This window comes from Poecile atricapillus, chromosome 10, assembly GCF_030490865.1.
Source record: "Poecile atricapillus isolate bPoeAtr1 chromosome 10, bPoeAtr1.hap1, whole genome shotgun sequence".
Classification (NCBI taxonomy): domain Eukaryota; kingdom Metazoa; phylum Chordata; class Aves; order Passeriformes; family Paridae; genus Poecile; species Poecile atricapillus.
In genome coordinates this window covers 2,102,723-2,118,195 of record NC_081258.1, presented here as the reverse complement: position 1 = coordinate 2,118,195, position 15,473 = coordinate 2,102,723, and the positions used below count along the sequence as shown (strand labels likewise).

The following is a 15,473-nucleotide window of genomic DNA, read 5'->3' as shown; positions in this document are numbered from 1 at the left end:
TGCCCACAGAGGGGCCTGGCATCCCTCCAGACCCATCACAAAGTGCTGCTGAAGCAACTGGTTATTGGAGAGGCCGTGCAGGACATGTTGTAGGGAGGCCCAAGGACGCTGTGCAGCACCTGTGGAGGGCATTGCTCCCCCTGGACATCATCAGCTGGTCCGTAGGAAAGTCTTGCAGGAGCTTTTGCTGTAGCACCTTGAAAAAGAAGCATATAAATCAGAGAGAGAGAGGGGAAAAGCCTCAGGAGTCAGATGAGCTGGGCTGGGATCCTTCCCTGAGCTCCAAGAGCTCTCACTCTGCGTGTCCCGCTTTTCTAAAAGCAGTCATAAATGCTTTTTAAAGGCAAGTTGTGCATCAGAGAGAATTTCTACTGCCAGGAGACATCCCAGTTCACTTTAATGTAGTGTATTAATGCATTGATCCGTGAGTATGGGAGAAGATTTTCACCATGGTTCCTCCACTGGTCAGTGGCATGGATACAGGATGAGATCAGGATGATTCTGGCTGTGTTGTTTGAGGAATAGATCCCTCTGGCTACAGCTGCACTTTGCTCCAAGGTGCTCTTCTGCATCCATTTCCATGCTCAGCACCTCAATCTCTGCTGTTCTCCGTGCAGGCTTTCAGTATCCTGCCGCTGTCGGGTGTGCTGCAGCCGGGAGAGAGACAGCAGGTCTCCTTCACCTTCACTGGCCACCTCAACACCATGGCCCATGTCACAGCGCTGTGCCACGTGGAGGGAGGCCCCACCTACGAGGTGAAGCTGAGCGGGGAGGCCTCACGTGTCAGCTACTCCCTGAGCGCCCGGGAGATCAACTGCGGCTCCCAGGTACCACACGGCTCCCCTGGCACAGCTCCTCGCCTTGCTGCCTTCCTGCCCCCCTCGCTCCAGGGCTCCCTTCCCAGCCCCTTTGTTGCCTCTGGGGCTTGGAAGTTCAACCTTTGAGGGACACATCTGGCATCCAAGCTTTCAAATGGCTGTCTCCAACCCTCTCCAAAATGCTGGGAATACCTCTTGTTCAGGGCACTTCACACTGCCTCCTGAGGCACCCCAGGGGGATGCTCTGGACGTCCCTCTGCTGATCCACTCCTAAAGCCTGACCTCCAAGGAGATGCTCTTGTCTAACGCTCTTCTTAATCCATGCAATAATCAAGGGAAGATCTTGGGCTTCCAGTCACTATAGTTGGAGAGACTGTCCCAGAATGATCCCCACTTCACTCTTTTTCAGTTGAAAGCCCACAGCTATTTCCAGCTGCTGGCCCTGTCTGTGTTGCTCTGTGTGACTCCCTTGTTGCCTGTATGCTGCTTGCCAATACTTGCATGCAGGTGCCTTTTCTTTTGGAGTGCCTCAGTGCTGTCTCTGTTTCTCCTGGCTGTTGGTGACCCCTCAGAGGGCCTGTGTCCCCACAGTGAAATGTGTTCATTTATTACTGGCCCTCCCATGGTTGTTGCCACACCTCTGGGTGCTGCCAGAGCTCCCTGGTCCTGTGCAGGTGCCCTGTGCCTGGGGGTTCCCCGGGTTCCCAAGTGCCCCTATCTCCTCTCTGGTCCCTGCTCCCATCATGGGTCTGCTTTCAACCCCAGGAGAGAGGAAGGAGATTCCCAGCAGCAGGCCTGGGTCTGTAACTTCCCGCTCTCTGCCTTCTCTGCAGATGTTTAACGAAGTTCATCACAGCACGGTCATCCTGGCGAACACCAGCAAGATTAAATTCAACTGGGTGCTAGAACCCAGCACTGCAGACCAAGACCTGCCTGGTGTGTTTCTGGTCAAGCCCACCACTGTAAGTAGCACAAGTGACTGACCCCAGCCCTGTCAGGTGGCCCAGGAGAGTGTTAAAGGGGCAAAAGAGGGGGAGGGGGAAAAGGGGGAAAAATGTCAGAGGGGAAAACCCCAACCTCAGCCACGAGATAGAGAGGGCTGTAAGCAATTTCTTCTGGGGGCAGAGAAAGTCAAACAAGTGCTATTGAAAGTCAATAAAGCAAAAGGAACAGTGGTGGGTGCTTGGCTTGGGTGCTTAGCCACAGCCAGAGGCACACCAGTCAACACAACTACATCCATTATAGACCCTGGGTATTGCAACAGCCTAATACAAATTCACAAATGGTTACACATATTCAAACATTTTAACATAGTTCCTCCTCCATCCTGCCTTTTTGGAGCATGTACAGTTGCCCTAGTCCTGGTCATTTGGTACTTTTTGACACATTCAACAGGTTTCCATTAACTTCATTGGTTAAATGTTAATATTACAGCAACTCTTCCCCAACACTGGTATCACCACAAAACATTTGCCTTAAAAAAATTCTAAACTTCAGCAAAAATTCTTTGAGAAAAGCCAACATTATAAAACACACAGTATTTATTCTAACAATTGCAAAAGCCAACACTATAATGTATTTATCACAAAGGTGATGTGGTCTGATGGTTTCTAGCTAGAGAACCTGTCTTCTCAGCCTGTCTGTCCCCTGAGCCATCCCCCATCAAACACTCTGATGTATTCCCTTCCTCCTCTCCCATTCCTGCAGGGCTCCATTGCATGTGGCAGGAAGCAAGTGCTGAGATTCTCTTACATGCCAGGAGTACCAGGAGCCTTTAGCAGGACATACCAGCTTAAAGTGGGTGACCTGGAGCCGGAAAAGATCTGCCTGAAAGGAGAAGCGTCCTTTCCTATGATCAGTGTGAACCTGCCCTGGAACATCAAAGGTGGGCACTGCCTGTGTGCCCCCAGGAAGGGCCCCTCTGGTTTTGTTCCCTACCAAATGCCCATAGGGCAGCTCATGCCCACCTGCACCAAGCCTGGAGGGCTGCAGGACTCCCAGAGCCACTCAAGCCATCTGACTGCTTTGTGAGTCTTGAGCAGAGGATCCCAGGTGGCCTTTGTCCCAGGAACCATCCTGCAGAGCTTGCCAGCACATCTGGCAGGGTCCTGAAGGATGATGGCTGGACTGAAAGGCTTGGGAAAGCTGTAAGAGAGGCTGGCAGGGCTTCTGGCAGGGTTGGATTTGCGTGACATTGCAGGGGATGAGACGTTCCTCTGTGGGGAGGAAGATGGGTGGGAGTGAACATGAGGATTCCGAGAGGAGCAGCAGCATCCACTTTCCATAGATGGCTTGAGGGATTTCTTTCTGGAAGAAAGCAGTGTTTGGGAGGTAGGGACTTCCCAAGTTAAGTGGGATTGGCACTTGGCTCACACTTCTCTTGGTGGATGTTTTCTTCCTTCAGGAAATGAGAAATGTGGAAAGCCACTACGGCTTGCAGAACACACGCAGCAATACAGTGAGACCCTGAAAATTCAGATCCCAGCAGCTCAGCCCTTAAAAAGTCCAGATGTGAAGACTGGGAAGCTGAAGCCCTGCATGCTGGAAGGCTCTGACATTGTAGTAAGAACAGCTGCAGCCCCGTTTGGCACATGCCACTGTCTCCATGTCACCTGAGCCCCTTGCAGCCCACAGCAGTTTCCCGGTGCCCTGATGGCACTTGGGACCTCCCTGCCCACTTAGAACCATGTGTCACCTCAGCATTGTCCCTAGGGCTGCCACTCTGGCCATGGTCTCTTCGGGGGTTGGCTTGCACCAGCTTCCTGGCTACCCCAGGGACAGATCCTGAAGGCCATGCTCAAGGGATGGCATTGATGGTGTTTTGAAGGAGATGCAGGTCATTGCTGGGGAGTTTGTTGGTCCCAACCCAAGGCCTGCCAGATTTACAGACCTGAACAGCAGTTGCCTGATTGTGCCCTGGAACTGTGCTGGCTGTGCTCATCTCCAAGAGCCACCAGCTTGGGCTCGGTTCCCTTTCAAACCAGCTTTTGTCCAAGCTGCCTTGGTCCTGGCTGGGCACAGGCAGGTGTCTGGAGCTCTGGAAGATTCCTGGCTTGTCTGTCTGCCTGGCCAGATCAGCTTTGCTAACAATAGCTGGGCAGGCAGAGATGCTGGAGTTACTTCCCTGGAGATGAGGTCCTGGCTAAGAGAGCAGGAGGTGTCAGACACCGAGCAGCCAGACAGGAGAACCCCACACCCCTCTCAACAAGAGCAGGGTGGGATCCTTTTTCAGATGCAAACCTTGGGAAAGACCTTTGCTAACCAGACACTGTCTGTCTTCTGTTTCCTCAGGCAAACACTCGGCTGCAGATAAAGATGATCGAGAAGGCTGCTCTGGAGCTGCAGAAAAAGCTCACATCCCATCCCCCAAAGACCGAGTTCCCTGACAAAAAGCTGTGCCAGAGCCTTGTCAAGTGAGTAGGGACTCCCATCCCCATCTCCAGGTGCCCCGTGGGGAACAGCCAGCAATGTCCCCTTCTCCTGAGAGCTCCTTGTTTCTGCAGAGCTGGGAATAGCCTGGACTTCAGAGAGGCTCTTGTCCCGGTGGCTGTGACACGCTGCGTGTGAGCAGCTGAGTGCCCTCCCTTCCCCAGCACCACGCTGAGCTTTGGACTCAGCTCCCCACAGCTGTGGGGTTCTGTCCCTAGAGCTGAGGGGACCCACTGCAGACCTCCAAGCCCTTCCAGACAGCATCAATTCTGTCCCTGCTGACCAGCTCTGAAAGAGACAATTCCCAGCTGATGCCTTGGTTCCAACTAACGGAGCACGCTAAACAAAAGGAGGAGGGAATTGCACATGTCAGCAAACCCTTGAAAGCCCAAAATCAGATGCCTTGAATCCTGGTGGGGTGGCAGGGCTTATCTGATTAACTTGGTCTGTCCCTTTGCACCATCATGATGCAGCACAAGCACGGGAGGCTTCAATTCAGGAAGATGCTCTGCAGAACAGATCAGGTGATCTGGTTGCAGAGCAGTGAAGATTTCCTGTGCAGGCAAATCTTATTCCTAGGCCCCAAAGCAATTTCAGGCTCAGGCTGTACACCAAGGCTAAGTAGTTTCATTTAGTCCAGTGGGGGCCCAGTGGACTCACCTCTACTGGCTTTTCATGGCAGAGGAGCTGTGGACAGTTTCCATTTTAAACTAATTTTATTTCCAGGTACCATTAGTAGCTGATAAAAGCTAGGACCTGCACTCCTCCTGACTTCCCAAAGTCATTGCCAGCTGGTCAGGCCACGGGTTTCATGGGCTTGAGCTGAGTTTTTACAGCAGTGAATAAAGAAATAGCCACTTGATTTGTATCCTCCATCCACTTGGACATGTAGGCAGGCTGTGGTTTAAGGACTGTCCTTACTCCTCCTTGCAGAGTTGAGCTGCCAGAGTATGTCCTGGACATGGGCACTGTCCTGAAGGGTTTCACTGAGAGACGCACCCTGGAGATCACCAACCCTGGGCAGATCCCAGTGTCCTTCTGGGTCGATGCATCTGTCCTGCAGGACACAGGTAAGCAGTGCTGGAGACACTTCCTGGGGGCATGGAGGAGGTGTCTCACACAGATTAGCTGAAGCCACTGAACTTGGGGAGGTTTTTCAGCTTTTTCTTCTCACTGCCCCTGCTGGGAGCTTCAGAGGCAGAATTCTCCAGTCCAGCCATGCCCAGGGACCTGGCCTGCCTACAACTGCCCTGACACTCCAGTGTGGGGGGCAGATGGGCTCATCACCCTGGTCACCTCTCAGCATCTTCTGCCCTTGGCTCCCACGAGCATCAAGTTTCTTTGGGCACTCTGTGGCCTTGTTTTGTGAACCAGTGGGGTCTGCTGTGTTTTGGAAGTGCTTTGTTTGGAGTTCACACTGTCATAGCACTTGTATTCAGCCTTTATTGAGGAAACAGCCTGTGAGATCCTCTGGTGGATCAAAAGAGGCTCCCAAAAGAGGCCTTGAGGCAAGGCTGCACTTCCATCACACAGTGGCTCGCTGTGTCGAGGTGTGTTCAGGTGCACTCTAAGTTTTTGTCCAGGTCACAGCACAGCATGGGGTTTTTCCCAGACCTCTCAGCCAGGACAGCTGTAAGGCCTTAACGTGCTTATGACACATTGCTTGTGTTTCTTGTGTATCTCAGCTGCTTTGTTTTCATCTGTTCAAGGTTTCAGCGTGGACCTGGGCCAGATGAAGAGTCTGCCCCACATGCACACCCTGAGGTTTGATGTGCATTTTGAAAGTGCCCAGCAACCACAGGGTGACGTGGATGTGCTGCTGCCCATACAGGTACCACAGCTCTTGGGGCAGGCAGCAGGCTGGGCACAGCAGCAGATGTCACCTGCACCCTCTGCTGAATTCTCTGTCCTTCTACAGGTAACAAAAGGCCCCACGTCTCACATCCGCCTCCGTGCCACTGTCTTGGAACTGTCGCTCGACCTCTCCCAGAACACACTGCACTTCCCCAATGTCCTCGTTGGGCAGTGCCAGGTTGAGACAGTCCAGCTCTACAACGGGTTCCAAGTGCCCTGCAAATGGTTCATCACTGCCATCAAGCCTGTTACGAAGGTAAAGCACAGGCAGCACTGAACACGTCACTTCTTGGTTGGGTTTTCTTTGTGTCTCCTGCCCTTTCTGCTCCTGTGGTTGCCCGAGCACTTGGGTCTCTGGCGTGTTTGAAGAAGCTTCTGAGGGTCTAGATCAAGGCTGGTTTTCCCAGACCTGTTCCATTAGCTGCTGCTTTGCTTTGCTGCCATCTTCACCCATTCCTCCTCCTCTGAGGACAGTAGTTCCCTTTGCCTGCCCTGTCTACAGGTTCTCCCTCCAGCTCTAGGCTATGGGGCCACACTTGGTTTGGCTGTGGGTGCTCTCAGCACTGTATCAGTGTCTCAGAGCACTACAGGAACTCACAGACTGAGGAGACCTCACACCATTGGTTTCTGTGTCCAGAGCAATCAACTCAGATACCTGACACGAGCCCAGGGTCAGAAGCAGCAGGCGCTGGAGGAAGGGCGCTGTCCCTTTGAAGTGACGCCCTCCAAAGGAACCCTTGATGCAGGAGCGTGGCAGAACTTGCAAATCCAGTTTGCACCCAAGGAGGAGGTGAGATTGGCAGCTGTCAGCCCAGGGGGCCTGTCAGGGCTATCTGGAAATGAGGGCCTGGTGCAGAGAGTGTGGTATGAGCTCTGCCTTCACAGGGGGCTTTCTGCAAGCGCCGTGCTCAGCGTGGCTCAGTTCACCCCACAGAGCACTCCTGGGAGATGTGCTCTGAAATGCCCACAGGGAGCTTGCACAGAGAGCATCAGGGCTCTGTGGCTGCCTCTTGGCACAGGGGAGGGATGTGCCCAGCTCCCCTCAGCCTCCCCCTTGCCTGGCCGTGTTTGCAGCTGCAACACTCGGTGCAGAGCAGCTGCACACTCGCAGAGGATAATCCTGGAATGGCCGCTCTAGGCGCATCCTGCTGCAGAACTGACTGGCAAAACAGCCACCAGACACCTTCCTGAGCATGGCAGGACAGTCACCTGTAGTGGTGTGCTGCCAGCAGTCAGTCCCTGGGGCTCTGGCCTGCCTGCACATTCCCACCCAGCTGGGGATTCAACTTAAAGGATGGAGCATTCCCAAAAGTAGTTTGCCTGGGGCTGCTGGGTCTTGGAAACTGACAGTGTGTACCAGTATGGACACAAGTGCTTCTGTGCCCACAGACAGTCCCAGGGACCTTTTAATTGCTCAAGAGATGTAAACATCTTGTGTCTGGCTTTGATCAGAGCCAAACACTAAGCAGACAAGGTGACCCTTATTTCTGGCCAGCGAGAGCTCATTTGCCTCTCTCCTGGAGCTGGCGTTTGCCTGATGCAGCAGTGCCAGGACTGGGTGTGGACACTGTAACCCCGGGGGCCCTTCTCTTGAGCACTGCACTCCTGCATGACTGGGTGAAAACACCTGGCACTCCATTGTCCATCCATCTGATACCCAATACCCAGTTACAGTGCACACCAGGACTCATCCCAGTTACTCACACCCAGACACAGGCACTGTAGTCCCTTGCATAAGTGAAAATCTGGTTTCTGTTCACCTTGGAGGGACTGATAACACCCTGACCTTGGGGCAAGGGTCGTATTTGGGGTCCTGTCACCTGGGGCTTCATGGACAAGTTTTCTGCACTTTTCTCTTTTCAGAGGTCTTACAAGTATGAACTGAAGCTTAACATTCATGGGAGCAGCAGTCACTTAAGGCTGAACCTCTCGGGGCAAGGTCTGGAGCCACGGCTGGAGTTCAGTCCCCCAGCACTAAAGATGGGATGGGTGCTGGTGGACAGCGATGGGGTGGAGGCCACAGTGCTGGTGAAGAACCCATGCGAATTCCCCATCGAGTTTTACTGCCTGGATTTGGATGAGCAGTACCTTGAGGAGGAGAAGGTGAGAAGGCAGGTCTGGTCCCCGTGTACATGCTGCCCAAGCTTCACAGCACTCCAATATTGCCAGGCTTGTGTCAGGGAGATGGAGGCAATGCCCAGGGCAAAGCCAGCTCTGCTGATGTGCTGTGGGAGGATTTAAAGAGTTTGTGTTGTTGGGAGGAAGGGAGGAGACAGCAAACCTGAGGTAAACATGATCTGCCCTGGTTGATGCCTGGGACCTTTGCATTGTCCTTGAGATGGGCAGGGGCTGCTTACAGTGGAGGCTCTGTCCCAGCCAGGGCCTGGTATGTGGGTCCATGGTGCCAAGCCCAGCTGGCAGGCTGGGCATGACTTGGGCTGGGAATGTGCTCTGGCAGAAAACTCCACTGGTTCTCAGGGCTTTGCTGGCAGAGTGCAGTCCTGGCTAGTGTGGCTAGTGTGGCTGCAGGCAGTGAGCAGCTCATGGTCATTGTTTGCTTCAGATGAGTCACTTGGGAGGGGTTTCTCTCCCAGTCCTGCTTGTAGCTCTTGCCTCTGCTCTGGAGCCTGCTCACCCCACTGGGCATAACAAAATACTTGTACTTGATGGAAATCAAAAAGCCCATTGCCAAAAGCTCAGTGCCTTCAAAGAAGGAGTTGTGAGGATGAAGGTGACAGATGTATAAACAGGATTTTCTCTTCTCTTTCAGATGCTGAGGCATCTGGGACTGCATCCCCAAGGGCCTCCCCTTCCCCCTGCTGCTGTCCTCTCCAGAGTTGACTGCCCAGAGGAGCAGCTGGGCTCTGCAGAGCATGTGAAGCCCTTCACCATTGTTACACCTGAAGACAATCTGGTGGGTACTGCAGTGGTGCTGGCACTGAAGGTGCCAGGGCAGGGACCAGGCTAGATGGGGGCATGGGGGACAGGTTGGATGGAAAAGGATCATTGTGGAGAGGTAGTGAAGATGTGATGGGGCCCCACATCTGCAGGTCTCCTTTCTGTCAGGGATGGGGCAAAAGAGACAGCTTTGCTGGAGACAGAGCAGTTCTGTAAGAGGGGAAAAATCACTTAAAACCATCAACTTCCTTTGAGGAGAGGATCCTGAGTTAGAAGGGGTGTCCTAGACAAAACAAACACCAGTAAGGAAGACCAAGTTCCTGGGCAGGTGCACTGATTTATTCTCTCTTCCACTGGTTAACGAAGGCCCATTTTTCTTTCCAGGATGGGAATGTCTCAGGGCTCACCCCTCTCTCCCTTTTCTCTCCCTTTAGGCCAGGACCCCAGATGAGAAGGGCAGTTCTGCTGAGGGCCAGCCAAAGACAGGTAAAGCAGTGAGCAGAGACAAGTCTCCAAAGGGGAACCAAATATCTACAGAGAGAACAGAAAGTCCCTGGGAATCCTCCAGCACAAGATCCAAAAGTACACTGGAAAGTGCCTCCATCCCCACAGAATTCCTCAGGTGAGCTGCACGGGAGGAGGTGATGCCTCTGCTTCTTGGTCCTCTTGCCAAACAAGGTCCATCGTCCCCAGCTGCACAGGGACCCTGTGCCAGTGCCTCCATGGGATGGCCAGTGCACCCTCCTTGTTTCATTTGCTCCTCAGCAATGTCTGAAGCCTCCTCTTTAATTGCCAGGCTGAAACGGTACCGGTGGACAGTGCCTGCCCTGGGTGAGGTGGAACTGAAGGTCCACTTCTCCACCAAAAAGCCAGGGAAGTTTGAGCAGACGCTGAGGTTTGAGCTGGTGGGGACAAAGCGGCAGTACGAGCTGCCCTGCAGTGGCACCGGCCTGTACCCCAGCATCAGCCAGAACCCACGGTAAGGCTGGCCCCTGGCAGCCTCCCACACTGCTGCCCCCGAGCTCACAGCCAGGGCTGCTCCTTGGGCATTCTGGCCTGGCCACATGGTGCTGCCTGACGTCAGCCAGCATCTCTTTCTGTGCTGGGAGCTGGGAAGGCAGATGGTCCCTGAGCCACCAGGATGGGTTATGGCTTTCTGACTGCATTTCCTACCTGGAGCATCTCATAGCTCCTCCTTCCCTGCTTTCTCTGCCCAGGCTGGTGTTTCCACAGTGGAGGAAGACCATGAAGGAAGGTGAAATCATCTTCAAGGAATATGTTGAGAGCACCAAGCAATTCCACTTTGGACCGCTGCTGTGTGGGAAATCAAGAGAGTGGTATGTGCTCCCTGCTGGCTGTTGTACTTTTCTGGACACGCTTGGAGACGTGCTGTGCTGGTGGCACGATCCAGGGCAGTCCCTGGCACAGTCCTGGCACACACCTGGGTTTGAAGGAGCACAGATGTGTGAACCTGAGCATCCAAGAGGCAAATGAGCCTTGGGGGAGCCGCTCTGCCTGCCTGGTGGCTGCCTTGGCCAGAGCCCCAGGCTGCTGCCAGTCCAAAGGGCACTTGGGGCAACTTTTGTCTGCCTCCACATCTCAGCTTCACCCCTTAAGAAATGTATGGTGGTTTTTGAAGTGCTTTGAGTTCTGCAGTTAGCCTGACTGAGCAATTATTCTGTAGATGGTTTTGTAAACCTATCCTTGATCTGTAATTATTACTAAGATTTTATGGTTGACCTGCCAGTGGGTGTCAGGGGGTATGTACAGCAGGAACTACATTTGCCTGTAATGACATTGCATCATCACTGCTGGATAAAGTCTGCCTGAAAATGTTGTCATTGAAGCTATTGTGCATTTCTACTTTTACTGTCACTTTTTAAAAAACAGTATTTAACATTAAGTTCTTGTCTCCATGGGAGCTCTGGAGGGCTAAATCTATTTTGACAACATAGTTTCAAAAAACAGACAATCTTTAGCCAGCTTTATGGGATGGTCTGGGATTTCTGTTTGCCTCTTTAACCCTTCCACTCCAAAGTCATTTCCACACCTGAGAGAAGGGTCATTTGTTATCTTTTTGCATTCCTCTTGGGAAATGATGCTTTATAGTTCTTTCTCAGATTTTGAGCTAACCCATGAAATCCAAAGCAGTTTCATGACTTTTTGGAAAGAGATCAGCTAAACTCTTTTTCCAAAAGCCTTTCTTTACACCCTGCAGGGAAGGCACCCCAAGAAAGAAGGGGAAAGCACCCATGTGCCTGGTGTACTGTTATTTTTCTAAGCACCTTTGAATTTACATTGAATTAAAACCACTTGAGGTGGCCTGAGCATCATCAGGCTTCTGGGGTGGAGGCACCAAGTACAGGGGAAGGCATCAAAGTCAGGCAAGGATGAGCACACGCCCACGCCCCTGGCTGGGATCCACTTCCCTCACTTGTTTGTTAGAGCAGGCTCTTCCAGCACCGCTTCCTCGGCTGCACACGGTGCTTTCCTCGATGCGTGGCAAAGGCAACAGTCTCCTCTGCAGCCTTTTCCCCTTTTGTGGACAGGTACAAGGCTCAGAACTGTCCTGGCAACTCGGAGAATATAACCATCCTCAACAACTCCCCCATGGACGTAGAGGTCCAGTTCTCCTTTGAGGATGATGAGAAAGCAGAGACCTTCCTTCTGGACCCTCCCAGCATGACCCTGAAACCAAAGAAGAAGCAGGTAGGAGAAGGGCAGGTAGAGCAGGCACCGTAGAAGTGCCCAGGAGCTGCTGCTCCTGCTCACACACAGTGCTCTTTCTGTTTCTTTCCATGGGGCCGGGTCCAGGAGCTGACCATTTGGGCATACCCCACTTCCCCTGGCTTCCTGGAAGACAAACTCATCTGCTGCATTAACAAGAATCCAGAGCCAGTGGTCTTCAGCCTGTGCTGCCATGGGGTGCACGTGAAGCTGGAGGTCAGCCCCCTGGAGCTGTCTTTTGGCAAGCTGCTTCTGCACAGGTCAGTCATCCCACACGCACTCCAAGACTTGTGACAAAGACAGAACGTTTGACTCTGCTTTCCAGGGCTGGGATGGAGCTGCTCCAAGTTGCATTCAGTGGCGAGGCTGGTGTGACCAGCCAGCAGCTGATGCCAAGTGCCTCCTGTCTCTGCAGGACTGACAGCAGGACCTTGGTCCTGAAAAACAACACCCTACTGCCCATGGCCTGGCAGCTCAGTGGGCTGGATGACCTTGTTGAGGACTTCTCACTGTCACAAGATAACGGCACCATTGATCCCCGCTCAGAGATTGAAGTGACAGTGAATTTCAAGGCCCAGCAGATTGGCACCATTGAGAAGAGCCTTCGACTCGAGGTGAGAGGGACTGTGCCCTGCCTGGCACAGTGAGCAGCCACGTGCTCTTAGGGACAGAGTCAGGAAGAGCTGCTCCTGACAGACACAAGGGTGCTGTGACCCCAACTTCTGCCTCTACACAGCGTTTGCCAGAATGTGCAGTGCATCCACATCCCCCCAGATAACCAGACACTGCACCCTGAGCCTGTAGCACAACCACCTTGGCCCTGTGAATGGTTGAAGGTTGTTGTTTGGTTATACAGACTGCAGCGTGATCTCTACATTTCTCCTGGAGCTTGTCCAAACCTCTGGCATCGTGCAACAAACTCTGCCCCTGGCATTTTGTTCCCCATGGTTTAGGGGCTGCATTTCAGAGAGGGTGCTAGGTGATTGGAAAGGGTTGTCAATGCCACCTGCTCTGAGACACCTCACACTTCCTGTGGTTGTTCTTACATCCCTGTGCCTCTCAAGGATGCTTTAGCAGCAGCATTCCCTGCTGTAGGAATGCAGAGCTGGGCTGATGGGGTTTATACTGCAGCAGAATCCCACTGGGACAGCCCACGAGATGAACGGGTTAGGAAAGCTTGGGTGTCCACCAACACTTGTGAAGCCAGGGAGGCCATAGGGGAAGCAGCCAGCAGAGACAAGGACTTAGAGGCTGTCTAGCAAAAGAATAATCTGAACAGTGTTTGTTTCTTGCTGCCTCAGGTTTCAGATACAGAAAACATCCTGGGGATTGTTCAGGTTGAAAACATCAAACTGTCTGCAGAGGTGTATGATGTTCTCCTGAGCATGGTCCTGCCTGAAGGTCAGTGGATGTCTCCCAAACAAAGCAGTCCAGGTGCACTGCCTTACCTTGGGTGGTGGGTGACCAAAGCACTTGGGATGGGATGGGATGCAAGGATGGCAGGGATACATAAAGCACATACTCTGCAAGCTGCATGGAATAAAGCATTGTCAGGCCACTGGCAGCCTTAAGTCTCTCCCCTCTGAACTTTGAAGTGTGCAGCTTCACGTGCAGGTTGGATTTGGGGGCTTTGAAACAACAGTGACGTGAACAGGCAGTTGGCAATTCCCACAGGCTCAGCACAGCATGTAAAGTGATTGGATTTGTGCTTGGAAGTGAGGAAATGGAAGCCAAGCTCCTTAGCTACTGAGCCTGCAGATAGTTTGAGTAAGAAGAGAAAGGGCAGACAAGTAGCTGGAAAACCCTTCCAAGAACAGCAACTTGCTGAAAAGGGTTTTGTGCTGGGACCTCCATGTAGCTTGGGACCTGGTGTATTCTGCAGCAGCTCACAAATACCATGTCTGATCTCGCTCTGCACATTGTCTGCAGATGGAACCTTGGATTTTGGAACCATCAATGTCCGGGATAATGTGAAGAACATCCTGACTCTAACAAACAAAGGGATGTACAACATCGAGTACAGGTGAGTCCAGCTGCCTGGTGGTGAGCATTTCCCCGGGTTCCCAGGCCTGCACTCTCCCTCTGTCAAAGGTCAGAACCTGTTTCCATGCAGGCTACCTCACGATAAACACAAAACCTGGGCTCTCTAATCTCAGCTATTTTACCAGAGAATCCAGCCACAAACCAGCAGTTCTCCACGGTTCAGCAGGGAAGCCAAAGGAGAGCCCCAAGAATTTCAGGCACTGAAATGCTGAGATTCATTGCCTTTCTTTGATGGTCACCTCCTTTCTCCTTCTGAGACTCTGTAAAAGAGTGAATGAAAAATTTCAGTGTCAAGGTTTCTTGCAATAACCTCGTGACCGTCTGTGCTCTCTGTCAGGATCCAGGATTCCCTGAGCAGAGCTGCACTCTCCCTTTTCTTCTTTTTCTGGTCCTATGCAAAGTCCTGGCTGAGCTGGCAGCACTTCTACTTGTAACTGCAGAGATCTCCATTCCTTCCCTTTCTGCACAGATTGATGCTGAAGGGTGCAGGTCCCAGGATGCGAGACTTGGCGTCCCACTTCACTGTCAAGCCTCAGTCGGGCAAGCTGATCGCCTCCCAGCCTGGTGTGAATATTGAGATATTCTTCCACCCCACAAGGGAAATCCTCCTCAAGAACAGCCCCATCCTGTACTGCCAGGTGAGCTGCCTGGGCCAGGCTGTGTTACCACACGGTGTTTTGGGAACATAAACAGGAGAGGTGTCTAATGGAAGGAGGGCTTTAACTGGAGAATCCTCTCTCCTACGTACACAAACAAAGTCTTCAAAACCATTTGGGAGGCTTCCTAAGGGAGCTGAGAATCTGACTCTGGAGGAGGTGCTTTAACAGGGATGGGTGAACTGATGGAGGCCTGGGGTGGAGGCTGGGGACTGGGGTAGAGGACTGGCTGGCTCTCTTTGCTTTGTTTACCACCCCTTCCTGTGGACACAGGTGATAGATGCCATCTCAGGGGAAGGAGGCCAGACTGTCGCCAGCATCCCAGTGAGGGTGTCAGCAAGAGCTGCCTACAGCAAGTTCAGTATTGAGCCTGCCTCACCCATCAGTTTCGGTGCCATGATGAAGGGCAGCAAGAAGAGCCAGACTGTCGTGCTGGAGAACACAGGCGTGATCAGCTTCAAATTCCGCATCCACCGAGCAACCGAGGATGAATCTCCTTTGGAAAGCAAAAGGTACAGGAAGCCCTGCACCACCCTTCCTGCCTGAGGAGGCACCACCCCACGGCTGGGATGTGGCAGGCAGCCAGGAGACCTGGGCTAGCGCCCATTTGCATCCCTGCCTTGGGGAGAGGGAGCAAAACACGCCTCAGTGTCCCCATGTGTAGTAGGAAGCTGGTGCTAGAGCTGCTCTGTCCAGCAATGGGTGCTGCAGGCTGCTCTCTGGGAACCATCTGGAGCAGGAAGGCTTTCCTCTGTGAGGAGGAAGGCCAGCTTTGGCCTCAGAGAAAGGCAGGGGAGCTCAGCATGACAGATACCTCTCCTTTCTCCTCTCAGTTCAAAGCAAGGGGAGTCTGTTCCATCAGCTAGAAAGTGCTCAGCGGGAAGGAAATCAAGCTTGCCACAGGTGGGTGACTCCTGCTCCCCAACAATGCTGCTGCAGGGGATGTGAGAAGATGCTGCTGTGCCCAGGCTGGGGGCTCATCTCCACTGGGTGGGACGTGGTCTGCAGGATGGAGTCCAGGATCTGCTCAGTCCCACTGACAGTCCTG

At 52.9% G+C, this 15,473-nt stretch overlaps 1 protein-coding gene across 1 annotated transcript in view; it reads left to right on the top strand.

Annotated features, from left to right (window-relative positions):
- The window catches only part of LOC131582746 (hydrocephalus-inducing protein homolog), a 57,979-nt gene that overhangs the window by 32,169 nt on the left and 10,337 nt on the right, over window positions 1-15,473 (top strand). The window contains exons 23-44 of the mRNA XM_058846214.1: window positions 618-827; window positions 1,652-1,780; window positions 2,526-2,703; window positions 3,223-3,380; window positions 4,110-4,231; window positions 5,181-5,317; window positions 5,957-6,078; window positions 6,166-6,368; window positions 6,741-6,891; window positions 7,965-8,204; window positions 8,872-9,015; window positions 9,434-9,621; window positions 9,796-9,978; window positions 10,217-10,336; window positions 11,549-11,708; window positions 11,814-11,986; window positions 12,142-12,340; window positions 13,028-13,127; window positions 13,656-13,749; window positions 14,239-14,407; window positions 14,699-14,937; window positions 15,259-15,328. Coding sequence (XP_058702197.1) covers window positions 618-827; window positions 1,652-1,780; window positions 2,526-2,703; window positions 3,223-3,380; window positions 4,110-4,231; window positions 5,181-5,317; window positions 5,957-6,078; window positions 6,166-6,368; window positions 6,741-6,891; window positions 7,965-8,204; window positions 8,872-9,015; window positions 9,434-9,621; window positions 9,796-9,978; window positions 10,217-10,336; window positions 11,549-11,708; window positions 11,814-11,986; window positions 12,142-12,340; window positions 13,028-13,127; window positions 13,656-13,749; window positions 14,239-14,407; window positions 14,699-14,937; window positions 15,259-15,328 — 3,489 coding nt within the window. The remainder of the gene's footprint in view (window positions 1-617; window positions 828-1,651; window positions 1,781-2,525; window positions 2,704-3,222; window positions 3,381-4,109; window positions 4,232-5,180; window positions 5,318-5,956; window positions 6,079-6,165; window positions 6,369-6,740; window positions 6,892-7,964; window positions 8,205-8,871; window positions 9,016-9,433; window positions 9,622-9,795; window positions 9,979-10,216; window positions 10,337-11,548; window positions 11,709-11,813; window positions 11,987-12,141; window positions 12,341-13,027; window positions 13,128-13,655; window positions 13,750-14,238; window positions 14,408-14,698; window positions 14,938-15,258; window positions 15,329-15,473) is intronic.